The sequence below is a fragment of the Phalangium opilio genome, unplaced genomic scaffold (genome assembly GCF_054372755.1).
Source record: "Phalangium opilio isolate 3A_F unplaced genomic scaffold, DU_Popi_V2 ptg000246l_1, whole genome shotgun sequence".
Lineage (NCBI taxonomy): Eukaryota > Metazoa > Arthropoda > Arachnida > Opiliones > Phalangiidae > Phalangium > Phalangium opilio.
In genome coordinates this window covers 4,293,759-4,309,117 of record NW_028324225.1, presented here as the reverse complement: position 1 = coordinate 4,309,117, position 15,359 = coordinate 4,293,759, and the positions used below count along the sequence as shown (strand labels likewise).

At 37.8% G+C, this 15,359-nt stretch overlaps 1 protein-coding gene across 1 annotated transcript; it reads right to left on the bottom strand.

The window, feature by feature from the left end:
* Positions 1–1,585: 1,585 nt before the first annotated feature.
* Positions 1,586–3,518, bottom strand: LOC149611443 (F-box DNA helicase 1-like). The gene is made up of 4 exons (XM_089858534.1): positions 3,481–3,518; positions 2,860–3,259; positions 1,779–2,081; positions 1,586–1,723 (listed from the first exon to the last, which is right to left on the bottom strand). The coding sequence occupies exons 1-4, from the start codon at positions 3,516–3,518 to the stop codon at positions 1,586–1,588; spliced, it is 879 nt and encodes a 292-aa protein (XP_089714660.1).
* Between the last annotated feature and the right edge of the window lie 11,841 nt (positions 3,519–15,359).

The window sequence follows — 15,359 nt, the reverse complement described above, 5'->3', positions numbered from 1 at the left end:
TATATCATTACGAAAATTCGTGGTTTGGAACCCAGAAAGATAGGCAAATTGCGAGACGTAGTAATGTTGGACAGCAATGCATTGATAAATACGGGTATTTTAACTTGTTGTCTTAGGACTAGGGGTATTGAAGTGAAAAGACTAGGGGGGTAAAAGTGCCTTCCATCTTGCTTTTTGGCGCCTGCGCTTTATTCCTTTTATATCATGAGAGTGTGCGGAGACTGATGGCTTGTACGTCCCGATCCCGAGGGTTGGTAACTTTGGCAAGCCCCTTTCTTACGTTGAAATCCAATCAAATATATGCATTTGTAAAAAGGCTAAGTGGGTGTAGTTATACGCCAGGGCAAAGCTATAAATCTTGTAAGATAAGATGGTAATCTGTTCACAATTATGACATTGTCTGACGCATCGATACCCCTAGTTACCGAGTCTGCAAATTACCCCATAAATATATTATGAATTTCAATGTATTAGAGATGGGAGAACGCGTCTAACCAGTCAACAGATCCGTATCATAAACCACAAACTAGCTCTAAATAACGTTAAAATTGTTGATTATGCCGGAACCGGTAAAACAAAGACTTTAGTCGAATACACCAAAAAACGTCCGGGGCTAAAATTCTTGAACATTGTTTTCAATAGGTACTTAACGTTTATCACCCATTACCAATTTAATCTTTGCTTATCATAACGAGGTACATTGTCATTATCGTAGGTCAGTTTGCAATCAAGAAATAACGATTTTCCCTCCTAATGTCGAATGTTGTACGGCGCATTCATTGGCTTATCGCGCAATTGACGTCGAGAACGTTTATAAATTCGAGATTGGTTCAATGAATCCCAAAGATTTTGAGAAATTAGATTTGAAAAGTCCTAAACATAGCAAAGGACTAAATCCTTATGCCGTTGAATTAGATCGCTATAGAGGAGCTGTTCTGACAACCTTCGAAACCTTTATTAATTCGGCTGATGAAAGACAAGAAGGTATAAGATTCCTAAGTATTGGCTCGCCATAGTCCCAGTCCCCCTTTCAAAATACAAAGGGGGGGGGGCGTAAAAGTAGGCCGGGCTATTTCGCTGCCTCTCCCCAGTCGGAAAATACGTAATTTTCGTCACTCGCGTCGCGCAGACGTGCGTTTTCAAGAACCAGTGAGATGCTGGTTGTAATTTAGGGGCTGGGATTAACTGAGTTCGGACCTACGTTTGGACTGGAGAAAAAGCTGGAAATGTGGGGCGAACTTATACCTTCCCCCTAGGAAACTAGATATCACTTCATCATAAAACTTTTGGAATACCAACTTTCCTGAGTTTTCCATGTTTTTTCCCCATAAACGGAATTAAAAGAACGAGAATTTTCTTTTAGAGTTGAAGCAACCCCTTCAGAGCAAACTCACTCAAAACTCAAAACTGTTTCCCATAAGTTTTCCAGAATTTCCCTATTTGTATGAACACTGCACGAAGACTACGGAGTATACATCACGTGTGAGCTGAGATTACATCAGTATTGCACAAATTACGAATATTACAATATGATTACGTAATTATGTCTAACAAGTGTACGCGGATTAAGCGAAGTGTGATCAGATCAGCCAATCAACTTCAAACTTAAAAAAACCAAACCAACCTTTTTGCTTTCCTCCGAAGTTTGGCTACGCGCTCTTTTTTTAGCTTCAAATAAAATCGTATTTGCGATGTAGGCAATTTCGGGACCAAATCGAAACGACTGTAACAATGTATTACTTATTGGGGGTTCAATATTCAAGTAGGCAAAGACCTACTTGCAAAAGATAATAAACGTGGGTATGTTCTATGCTTTCCAAACCATTTACGGCGCCACGAAAAGCGTAAACTTGTTGATTGGGGTCGCCCACAAAGATTTTGGGGACTTTTTGATTCAAAATGATGCTTAACATAGTTGGATTACAATCTTGGGCTTCTTCAATCAAAATACAATCGTAACCCTGGTAAATTGGTTTCCGCAATTGATGAAGTTTCAAATATCCAACGTGCATCATTTTGACCTCAAAGTCATTTGGGTCAATCATACGTTTCCATATATTTGTAGCGTCGTCAACCATAGCCTGAAATGCCCCTTCTTAATAATCGGTGATCCATAAGAGCCGAAGTACATGGTGATTTACTCGAGTCGATTTTGAGTCTGAAATGTTCTATACTTCTATGACCAGCCGATTTTTTCACAATGGGGACACCGCCTAAAAAAACGATTTGTGTTTGTGTTTTACAGATGATCCCTTAAAAAAAGTTGGGAAACCAATTTAGTAAACCTCTTCTAGTCGAGACGCAATTATGAGGTTTTTCTCGAATAAATAATTAAATAAATATAAAGGGTATTAATTATTTTAATCGTCATTAATTTACATAATTTTAGTTAAATCGTTTTAAGAAACATATCTATTGTTGACGTTTGAATTCAAGCGTATGCCTCTTCAACAATTTTTGGAAATTTAGGGTATATAAGGCGATTGATTCACGATAAATGATAAGAAAACCCGAAGCACTGCCTTTGGGAGGCTAGACTTTCTCGTAACTGTAGCCGATCGCCGCCTACATCTTAATCCTAACGATGATAATGGAATATAAGCTAATATTGCTTTCTGCGAACACGTTTGCTCGGAATTGACAACTGCCAACGCGGTGACTGACACACAGACTGACACGCCCAGTGTAATACCTCTCCGTGACGTCATCGTCACTTGTGCAAGGGGGGTAGGGCATAATGTTATAGAAGTACAGAACATTTTCGACTCAAAATTGATTTCCCGTAGAACTAATCCCACTGTATGTATGTACTTCCACCCATAAATTTCGCTTTTTGAAACACCGTGTAAAACGAATTACCAAAAGATCCTCGTCGTGAAAACCTATTTCCTTATTTTTTTCATCGTAAGAACTGGGAGGGTGTTTAATGGTGAGTCTTTCATCAGCCGAATTAATAAAGGTTTCGAAGGTTGTCAGGATAGCTCCTCTATAGCGATCTAATTCAACGGCATTAGGATTTAGTCCTTTGCTATGTTTAAGATCTTTCAAATCTACTTTCTCCAAATCTTTGGGATTCCTTGAACCAATCTCGAATTTATAAACGTTCTCGAGGTCAATTGCGCGATAAGCCAATGAATGCGCAGTACGACATTCGACATTAGGAGGGAAAATCGTTGCTGCTTGATCGCAAACAGAATGACAATGTACCTCGTTATGATAAGCAACAAATAAATTGGAAATGGGTGAAAACGTTAAGTACCTATTGAAAACAATGTTAAAGAATTTTAGCCCCGGACGTTTTTTGGTGTATTCGACTTAAGTCGATGTTTTACCGGTTCTAGAAATACATTCTAGTTGAGAAAAGTTTTAGGTTGAATTGTTTCAGGGTTGTTATGAACTTTGTTGGGAGAATTTCAGCATAAAACATGGAAGCTGCCAGCAAGTAATTTCCCCAAAATGTAAGGCCAAATTTAGGATGACTGTCCCAAATGAAAACACAGCCATCTAATAACAGCCATGGTTATTTTTAGAGTTGTGCCAGCTACTTTTGTTGTTTTTATTATTGGCTGTTTGTGGCAAATATAGCAGATTTTAAATAACATTAACAAATTGGAGGTAAATACTATATATATTTGTCCTCTTAATGAGGTAACGGATGCAAGAGAAACTCTTCCTCCCTAAAAGTAATGTAAAATGTATTGCATCAGGCTAATCCGAGTATTATCACGATGTAACCTTCAGATTCTGATGCTTCCGTATGCTCCATCTCTTGACTACCTCTGCTTATCTGAGTAGGCTCATACGATGAGTCAAAGTTATCATTTACAGCCATTGAAGAGCATGTCTGCTCAGTTTCTTGGGATACAGTTAGAGAAAACATTTTCTAAACACTAAGCACTTTCTTGAGAAACTTCATTCTCCAGTACTGCGTCACATTGGACGTATCGAGAAACACCTATTATTTAAGTATTTATTATTTAAAAATTTTCATTTAGAAAAGCTAATATGGAAGTGGAATTTTCCCAAGCCAGCGACCAGAGACGAGGCTAATCTCGCTCCCGCCAGCGACGAGGCTGATACTGCTCCCTCCAGCGACGAGGCTAATCCTGCTCCCTCCAGCGACGAGGCTAATCCTGCTCCCTCCAGCGACGAGGCTAATCCTGCTCCCACCAACAACGAGGGCGTAGAAAACAGGTCGACCGAAAGCAGTGCTTTACTGGATCATGCTTATGGTGTCGAAACGTCCTCACCAATCAAGATGATAATAGTTATCATTTCACATAGAAATGTACTACCAAATGTGGATGAGAGGAAAAGTATGACAATAGCCATAGAGCCTGTGTTAAAAAACGCGGACATCAAAGTTTCGCTAATAACTATTTAGTCTACTAGTGACTGATGGACTTGCAAACTCCCGGCTGAAAGTAGTTCAGACATTTATGCTCCTTGGTTTAAAAATAGCCCGCTAGATCACGCGCATCACGACGCAAGCTGCTCGCGCTATAGCTAAATTACCGAGATTTGTTTTAAACGTATCTAGTTTTATGTGCTCTTCTATTGCTTCGATAACCTTACTTAAATCCATATTATACCTTCAAATACCTTTTAAAATATTACCAGCTACTCTGTTCTGACTACAAACACAAATCAAGGAAGTTCTAGCATACACAATAGCAGACCACGGTAACAGCGTAACCGCGAATTAACACAAGACCTATTTTAAGGGAGTGAACAGGCCCAGTATACCTACGCCAATAAAACGGTCAACTTCGGCGAAACTCTGATGACTCGCGACTTTTGGCCATTTTCATACTTTTCCTCTCATCCACTTTTGGTACTACATTGGAGTAGTAATGATAGTGATAGCGATAGCGATCTGCCCTCAATCCATGCTACCATAAATTTATATGTTCCATAAGTACGACACATCTAATACTTCGTAATGCCAGAAGCACATATTCTGGTAATGCTAGACAAAGCAATTCGCCTCTTCTATATAAATCGAATTTAGTCAAAATTAAATTTTCGCGTTCTCGATCCCTCTTTCTTTTAATTTTAATTCCACCTCGTTGCTTTTTATCCACATCGTAGTATACGATGAGACTCTTAGTTTGACCCGAGCCGTAGTAGTAGTAATAGTAGTTGTGGCCGGATTTTTCGCTTTCGTTATCGTTATTTTTTAGCTTAAAAGGAACTTTATATTACCACAACCCACCCATAGGGGTTACTGGGCTCGCTTAAAGATTTAATTTTAATTAAATTTTTTTGAGATCGCAGCCGGGAATCGAACCCGGGTCGTTCACGCAGCAGACAGACATTCTACCACTGAGCCATAGAGAATCTAGAATTTTTATCATTAAATGTTATCTCTTTGATGTGGGGTGGGGTACCTCTTTATCTGTGGGGTCGGATACTTTTGAATTTTTAGGGACCGTCCATAAACTACGTCACGCAAAAAATGGCATTTTCTGACCCCCCCGTCCCCCCAGATCACGCTTCGTCACGTTTTCTAACACCCCTCCCCTGAAAACCACGTCATATTTCTTTAGCCCCCCCCCCCAACGAACTATAATTTGTCTTAATTTACCAATTCAATTTGATGAATTTAAAGAGATTCTTCTTGAGGCATGATATGGGTTCCACTCAGAAATGTTTTGCTCGACTTGAAAGTCAAAGTTCATTTTCGTTTTAAGCTTTTACAAATATCGTTTGCCCATGATTGAGCTTTAGAACTTTAACGTCTGGATGTGCTTTTTTATAACCTTCCAAAAGATTTCCATAAAGCTTAAATAAAGGGGCACACTTCATAGTTTTCGACATTGTCACTTGAAAACCTTAGGCTAATCGAGCTTGGGATTCAGATTTTAAAAATGTGCGAAAAAAACGAACCATTTAAATCGAATGGAGGATCCGATTGATCCTCGTTAATGCTAGTGGCGAAAAAACAGTGATATTAGAGAGTTTAAGCTGACACTACATTTAGCAGTCCTTATGCGTACGTGTAAGTTCTGCAATGAAAGTGTCAATCGACCTCTTACTGACTTCGCAATAAAATTAGTTTTAAATGTGACGTCACGCATCGAAGGACCCCTCCCTCCCCCTTCGTCACGGACCGTCACAAACTTACAAACCCCCTCCCCCCATAAGAGTGTGACGTAGTTTATGGACGGTCCCTTATCTGTGGGGTCGGATACTTTTGAATTTGTATGTTTGGGGTTTTTATATTTATTTTCTTTTAATTTTTGTGCTAGATAAATAAATAATAACTTTCCCCGTTTCCCACCACGCTCCTCATGTGTTTCGTTCTCGTTCGGTAGCTATCGCCATCTATGTTATGTTTGACTGGAACGTTTTTGGCGGTTAAATCAAATGTGCGTTTAGATAAAGCTAACATAGTGTTAAATGAGCGTTATGCGTTTGATCATTTTAGCATTGCTAACGGTAATTCGAGGGGACAATCACTAAAATTTGTAATCACATTCCACGTTTCTTGGGTTGGGGCCTTTAAAAGTAGAAGTATAAGATGTAAAAAAAGGAAATAGGTTCAAATAGTAATTACGACTTACTTTAAGATACCCTTGCCGAAATCGCGGTTCGAATTTCAAGACTTATTTAAGTACCGTTATAAGTCCCCACTAGGTACACCGGCAGTCCAAAAACGAGATTTATTTGAGTTTTGATTTCTAAATTTACAAGACTTGTAGCAGCACCCCTCGAGTCTCTTAATTTGACATTCCATTAAGTCTCTTTTTTGGACACTACAGTAAGATTCTCTCGAATCTCTATTTTGGATACTATTGCAAGTTTCCATCGAGTGTTCATATTTTGATACTAGAGTAATACTCCCTCGAGTCTCTTTGGACACTTTAATATTCTCTCGAGTGTCTTATTTGGACATTATAGTAATCCCCGACTCACATTTTCGGACACTATAGTAAGATTCCCAGGAGTGTCTTATTGGGATAGTATAGTAAGATTCCTTCGAGTTGTTTTTTTGACACTATAGTAAGATTTCCTCTAGTCTCTATTTCGGATACTGTAGTAAGACTTCCCGGAGTGTCGTATTTGAATGCTAATGTAAGATTTCCTGCAGTCTTTTTTTTTGGACACTATTGTAAGATTTCATAGTCTTTTATTTGGACACTATAGCAAAATTCCCTGGAGTCTCTTACTTGTATACTATTGTAAGATTCCCTGGAGTCTCTTACTTGTATACTATTGTAAGATTCCCTGGAGTCTCTTACTTGTATACTATTGTAAGATTCCCTGGAGTCTCGTACTTGTATACTATTGTAAGATTCCCTGGAGTCTCTTACTTGTATACTATTGTAAGATTCCCTCGAGTCTCTTACTTGTATACTATTGTAAGATTTCATAGTCTTTCATTGGACACTATAGCAAGATTCCCTCTAGTCTCTATTTCGGACACTGTAGTGAGACTCCCTGGAGTCTCTTACTTGTATACTATTGTAAGATTCCCTCTAGTCTCTACTTCGGACACTGTAGTAAGACTCCCTGGAGTCTCTTCCTTGTATACTATTGTAAGATTCCCTGGAGTCTCTTCCTTGTATACTATTGTAAGATTCCCTGGAGTCTCTTCCTTGTATACTATTGTAAGATTCCCTGGAGTCTCTTCCTTGTATACTATTGTAAGATTCCCTCGAGTCTCTTCCTTGTATACTATTGTAAGATTCCCTGGAGTCTCTTACTTGTATACTATTGTAAGATTCCCTGGAGTCTCTTACTTGTATACTATTGTAAGATTCCCTGGAGTCTCTTACTTGTATACTATTGTAAGATTCCCTCGAGTCTCTTACTTGTATACTATTGTAAGATTTCATAGTCTTTCATTGGACACTATAGCAAGATTCCCTCTAGTCTCTATTTCGGACACTGTAGTGAGACTCCCTGGAGTCTCTTGCTTGTATACTATTGTAAGATTCCCTCTAGTCTCTACTTCGGACACTGTAGTAAGACTCCCTGAAGTCTCTTACTTGTATACTATTGTAAGATTCCTTGGAGTCTCTTCCTTGTATACTATTGTAAGATTCCCTGGAGTCTCTTCCTTGTATACTATTGTAAGATTCCCTCGAGTCTCTTCCTTGTATACTATTGTAAGATTCCCTCGAGTCTCTTCCTTGTATACTATTGTAAGATTCCCTCGAGTCTCTTACTTGTATACTATTGTAAGATTCCCTGGAGTCTCTTACTTGTATACTATTGTAAGATTCCCTGGAGTCTCTTACTTGTATACTATTGTAAGATTCCCTGGAGTCTCTTACTTGTATACTATTGTAAGATTCCCTGGAGTCTCGTACTTGTATACTATTGTAAGATTCCCTGGAGTCTCTTACTTGTATACTATTGTAAGATTCCCTCGAGTCTCTTACTTGTATACTATTGTAAGATTTCATAGTCTTTCATTGGACACTATAGCAAGATTCCCTCTAGTCTCTATTTCGGACACTGTAGTGAGACTCCCTGGAGTCTCTTACTTGTATACTATTGTAAGATTCCCTCTAGTCTCTACTTCGGACACTGTAGTAAGACTCCCTGGAGTCTCTTCCTTGTATACTATTGTAAGATTCCCTGGAGTCTCTTCCTTGTATACTATTGTAAGATTCCCTGGAGTCTCTTCCTTGTATACTATTGTAAGATTCCCTGGAGTCTCTTCCTTGTATACTATTGTAAGATTCCCTCGAGTCTCTTCCTTGTATACTATTGTAAGATTCCCTGGAGTCTCTTACTTGTATACTATTGTAAGATTCCCTGGAGTCTCTTACTTGTATACTATTGTAAGATTCCCTGGAGTCTCTTACTTGTATACTATTGTAAGATTCCCTCGAGTCTCTTACTTGTATACTATTGTAAGATTTCATAGTCTTTCATTGGACACTATAGCAAGATTCCCTCTAGTCTCTATTTCGGACACTGTAGTGAGACTCCCTGGAGTCTCTTGCTTGTATACTATTGTAAGATTCCCTCTAGTCTCTACTTCGGACACTGTAGTAAGACTCCCTGAAGTCTCTTACTTGTATACTATTGTAAGATTCCTTGGAGTCTCTTCCTTGTATACTATTGTAAGATTCCCTGGAGTCTCTTCCTTGTATACTATTGTAAGATTCCCTCGAGTCTCTTCCTTGTATACTATTGTAAGATTCCCTCGAGTCTCTTCCTTGTATACTATTGTAAGATTCCCTCGAGTCTCTTACTTGTATACTATTGTAAGATTCCCTGGAGTCTCTTACTTGTATACTATTGTAAGATTCCCTGGAGTCTCTTACTTGTATACTATTGTAAGATTCCCTCGAGTCTCTTACTTGTATACTTCTTAAGATTCCCTCGAGTCTCTTACTTGTATACTATTGTAAGATTCCCTGGAGTCTCTTACTTGTATACTATTGTAAGATTCCCTGGAGTCTCTTACTTGTATGCTATTGTAAGATTCCCTGGAGTCTCTTACTTGTATACTATTGCAAGATTCCCTCGAGTCTCTTACTTGTATACTATTGTAAGATTCCCTGGAGTCTCTTACTTGTATACTATTGTAAGATTCCCTGGAGTCTCTTACTTGTATACTATTGTAAGATTCCCTCGAGTCTCTTACTTGTATAATATTGTAAGATTTCATAGTCTTTCATTGGACACTATAGCAAGATTCCCTCTAGTCTCTATTTCGGACACTGTAGTGAGACTCCCTGGAGTCTCTTGCTTGTATACTATTGTAAGATTCCCTCTAGTCTCTACTTCGGACACTGTAGTAAGACTCCCTGGAGTCTCTTACTTGTATACTATTGTAAGATTCCCTGGAGTCTCTTCCTTGTATACTATTGTAAGATTCCCTGGAGTCGCTTCCTTGTATACTATTGTAAGATTCCCTCGAGTCTCTTCCTTGTATACTATTGTAAGATTCCCTCGAGTCTCTTACTTGTATACTATTGTAAGATTCCCTGGAGTCTCTTACTTGTATACTATTGTAAGATTCCCTGGAGTCTCTTACTTGTATACTATTGTAAGATTCCCTCGAGTCTCTTCCTTGTATACTATTGTAAGATTCCCTCGAGTCTCTTACTTGTATACTATTGTAAGTTTCCCTGGAGTCTCTTACTTGTATACTATTGTAAGATTCCCTCGAGTCTCTTACTTGTATACTATTGTAAGATTTCATAGTCTTTCATTGGACACTATAGCAAGATTCCCTCTAGTCTCTATTTCGGACACTGCAGTGAGACTCCCTGGAGTCTCTTGCTTGTATACTATTGTAAGATTCCCTCTAGTCTCTACTTCGGACACTGTAGTAAGACTCCCTGGAGTCTCTTACTTGTATACTATTGTAAGATTCCCTGGAGTCTCTTCCTTGTATACTATTGTAAGATTCCCTGGAGTCGCTTCCTTGTATACTATTGTAAGATTCCCTCGAGTCTCTTACTTGTATACTATTGTAAGATTCCCTCGAGTCTCTTACTTGTATACTATTGTAAGATTCCCTGGAGTCTCTTACTTGTATACTATTGTAAGATTCCCTGGAGTCTCTTACTTGTATGCTATTGTAAGATTCCCTGGAGTCTCTTACTTGTATACTATTGCAAGATTCCCTCGAGTCTCTTACTTGTATACTATTGTAAGATTCCCTGGAGTCTCTTACTTGTATACTATTGTAAGATTCCCTGGAGTCTCTTACTTGTATACTATTGTAAGATTCCCTCGAGTCTCTTACTTGTATAATATTGTAAGATTTCATAGTCTTTCATTGGACACTATAGCAAGATTCCCTCTAGTCTCTATTTCGGACACTGTAGTGAGACTCCCTGGAGTCTCTTGCTTGTATACTATTGTAAGATTCCCTCTAGTCTCTACTTCGGACACTGTAGTAAGACTCCCTGGAGTCTCTTACTTGTATACTATTGTAAGATTCCCTGGAGTCTCTTCCTTGTATACTATTGTAAGATTCCCTGGAGTCGCTTCCTTGTATACTATTGTAAGATTCCCTCGAGTCTCTTCCTTGTATACTATTGTAAGATTCCCTCGAGTCTCTTACTTGTATACTATTGTAAGATTCCCTGGAGTCTCTTACTTGTATACTATTGTAAGATTCCCTGGAGTCTCTTACTTGTATACTATTGTAAGATTCCCTGGAGTCTCTTACTTGTATACTATTGTAAGATTCCCTCGAGTCTCTTACTTGTATGCTATTGTAAGATTCCCTGGAGTCTCTTACTTGTATACTATTGCAAGATTCCCTCGAGTCTCTTACTTGTATACTATTGTAAGATTCCCTGGAGTCTCTTACTTGTATACTATTGTAAGATTCCCTGGAGTCTCTTACTTGTATACTATTGTAAGATTCCCTCGAGTCTCTTACTTGAGTAGTATAGGGCTACAGTTCGTACCACGGTAGAGGTATAAAGTAGGTGCGTGGGAACTGGGTCACTGGGTCATGGGAACTGGGTCATGGTAACTGGGTCATGGGAACTGGGTCATGGGAACTGGAGCGTGGGAACTGGAGCGTGGGAACTGGAGCACGCCGCCGCCGCGGTGAATCTTCGCGAGTTCCTTCCCCCCTCACCCCCGCGGGGTTTACCGCGCGCGCCGCGAGTTCCTTCCCCCATTTTAACTTCGCGCGTGGCGCTAGTTTCGTACTATTCAATTCCAGGAAAAATTCTATTGTTAAATTTTTACTATTTACTGAGATTTTATACTGAGACTATCCCTTTAGTTTTTTATCCTGAGACTGTCCTTTTAAAGAATTAAGAGGTGTTTTCCCTCGGTAACATCAAACCTTAACCTTTCTGTTTTCATACCTTGCGTGTGACTAATCAGTAATAGGGAATATTTATTCAACAACACGAACTGGCTATAATACGTTTTATTCAATGCCTTCAAATATATATCAGTTTAGTTTTTAAATCATTTACATCGTTTACAATGTAGTTGTAAAGAAATGGTTCATCAATAGGTAGATTAGTACCAAAATCTTTGCGAAACTTTTCAATGACATTATCGTAGTTAATTACTTTTAAAGCTTTCACTAGGTTTTTTTCGACCCTTTCGTTCCAGTCAGTTTCTTCGGACTCGCACATAATATCGTGGGCTATTTTGTTTTGGCAAGAGGTATTGTCGCAGCATTGGGTCATCTCCAATAAGATTTCCGTTACGTTTTTCAGAATCGCTTCTCTCATAGTTTCAACGGCTCTTGTTTTTTCGTGTAGCTCTAAGTCTATGAGGGCTTTAATTTTCTTCAAATAATCCCAACTAGATTGGTTAAAGGAAATGCCCCCGCTTGTAGCGTACAAAATGTTGTATTTTTCTCGACATCCTCTCGTGTATTTTCTAATGTCAAATATATGACCTTTCCGGTTTACGAAGCATTCTAGCTTTAAATTGGTAGTAGTTGGATGTAGCCAGACGGAAAACCTCGGCGAATTTCCTTTGAAGAAAGCGTCGATTTCGTTGGAAAACTCCCAAATATTAGACCAAACGTGTTTCTTTAATGATATTTGTACACGAGTGTCGGTACGTCTAAAATATACCTTTGGGGTCGTGACATTACCAACCCAAACTTCTACTTTCTCCGAAATATTGTGAACTTGGTTCATTTTAAAGCGGTTAAGAAATGACGAATTCGACGTTGAGTTCCTACCTAATATAGTTTTTCCTCAAAGTTCAGGTGATCTCCAAAAAAGAGTAATACGAATGACGTCATATCTAATTCAACCAATCAATGCGCCTATATTATAACTGTTCGACGAATGACGTCTATTATAACAGTTCGACGAATGACGTCATATTTGCCTTAAGTTTTACTCTAATGATACAAACGTTTTTATTGTTACATTGGGACTATTTGTTACAAACTTCTATTGTTAAAGTTAGATTTTTTTTTTATAAGCATTTTCTAATGGCATAGAATTAAGGCGATATTTACAAAGTCACGTACTGTTCTTGTGGAATATTTACAAGTCAGCTATATAAAATATAAATGGAAAGACCTTTGTTTGTATTAAGAAGTGCTAAGCTTATTGGCTGACTTAACCATCTGGGTAGAAGGTTTAAAAAACTAACCAATTACAAATTATGTACTAGAACGTTTATAGCACGTGATTTTACTGTTACAAGCACTTCTTGGAATCGGATGTTTCTTAGAAATCAGCTAAAGACGGTCATTTAGAGGTCTTACCAAGTTATCTAAAATTTCAATAGAAAAATGGTCAAAATTTTTTAAAAAAGGCTTTTTGTTTTCAACTTGGTTTAAAGTTTTTGATGAAAATGATTTTAAGTACGAGTGCAAAATATAATTTGTGTGGATATAGTGGTTTCAAGCGTGTAATTTTCGAGTAAAAAACCACGTTTGTTTTTGTGATCATCAACTTAAATAAGGAATACATATATTCACATTGAAAGGTAACATTTTTTGCTATATTTAAATTAGTTTTGGGGTGCCTAGTGTTTGAAATGTTCACTTTAATAAATTTCAAGAAAAATATTCTAAAAGTGAACTATCGTTATGAGTTATAAACGTGCCAGGGTGTTAGCCACTAAAATAAAATCAATATACATGACAAAAATGGGTAATGAACGAAAAATAAACGAACTCCTCCTCCTCTTCATTTAAATTAGCAATGCGTATAGAGCTTCATCTATTTAGTTGTCTTAAACGGCAGAAAATCCAACCCTTTTCTTATGAAACAAAAGTCATACCATCCTGTTAACTGGAAATGGTAGCTGTAAAATCCTTTCGCTAGGAATGCGAGATGTAAAACCCTTTTCTCTAGAAATGAAAACAATGTATCTGACTGAGAATTTAAGTTTATTATACTACAATTTACAATAAATAAATAAAAAAATTAATGTAAAAAAGATACACGAGCCACTTTAGTATGAGTTACCTCTTCTTGGTCTCTAAATGTAAATGATCTACGATTGCTAATAGTATGCCAGCCGGTATTATGCGAACAAAATTCCTCACTATACATATTAAATAAAGGTTTTTTTATGCAATTACTACAGAAACTTTTCTGAACGTCCCAAATTACTTCTACCATCATGTCGTCTCGATGCACTACTGTATGAGTTTTTACCGCTAGATATTTCGTATTTGGTTCGTCCATATCGCTAAAAAAGACAAAACAGTCTCTGCAAACTCTACGTTGGCATTTCCTTTCACCTTTTCTCCATGTTTTTAAAAAATAGTCATATTCTATGTGGTGGTACCCATCCAATAAAAAGAAAGGGATGGTAACTCTATTCCTTTGCGTAGCTTGAAATTGAGCAAAAGTCAAGCGATTATCCACTTCGAATTCAATTTCTGATTCTGTGATCCAAAGCCAATTTGGCATTTCTTCGGGGTATAGATCCTCTTCGCCCAGGTTCCCTCGTTCACCAATAGCTGCTTTCCAAAATACCTGTTCAGATACTCCCCAAAGTTGGCGTGGAATTGTTTTCTTAATATCATTAAAGGTTTGCTCCGTATTAGCTAAAACGAATTCCATTGTTACTACCATGGCTCTAATGGCCATGGATCTCAAAGACATGGGTGACCGAGATTCCATATTGATTTTAAATATATGAAGAGATGCTTTAAAGTTAATAACTGAATGTTGTATGTGCCCTTAAGTTTTAAATTTCCCCTTAAATACCTACTGTTAATTAGATAAAAATATTCGCCAAAAGTAACATTAGGTCGATTGAAAGGTTACTTACCGATAACTGGAATCGAACCAGGATCTTTCGAATTCCATATTTAGCAGCCAATACGCTACCAATCGACCTAATGTTACCTGTGATCTTTGAGTGTGAAACTATAAGTCTATTTTTCCAATAACTACTATTTATACAATGTATGACGGAGGTGATATTAGATTTTTTGGCAAAGGTAGTTTAAGTATAGTAAAGCATATATAAGGCTCATTAGACTTCAAAGTTAATTGTTGCGTTGAGTCATAATTCCAAGAAAAATCCTTCTATGCCAGAACTGCGAATTAACTAAAACGTCATTGTTTCTAAGGCTTGAGTTCCAAGAAATTTTAATTTTATTTAAAGGTATGGTTGTTAAGTTTTATTTCTCTATTCGTTTAAGTATGTAGCGCCAATTTTCCCCTGCTTTCACGTACAAAAGCGGTAGGCATGATAAACTACATAAATTACCTTTTACACTCCCTTTAAGAAGTCTGAACAATATAAATACCGCACCCACCGCCCCGCGAACTACAAAATATCCTCATTGCTTTCGCTTAATCTCCCCGCTAAAATTAATAATTTCTTCAAAATGGTAAGTAATATATATAAATATATATTTTTGGTACTTTTTCTTACTACCCCATAGTTTTATGTTATCTAGGCTCAAAGCAGCAACCCTTGGG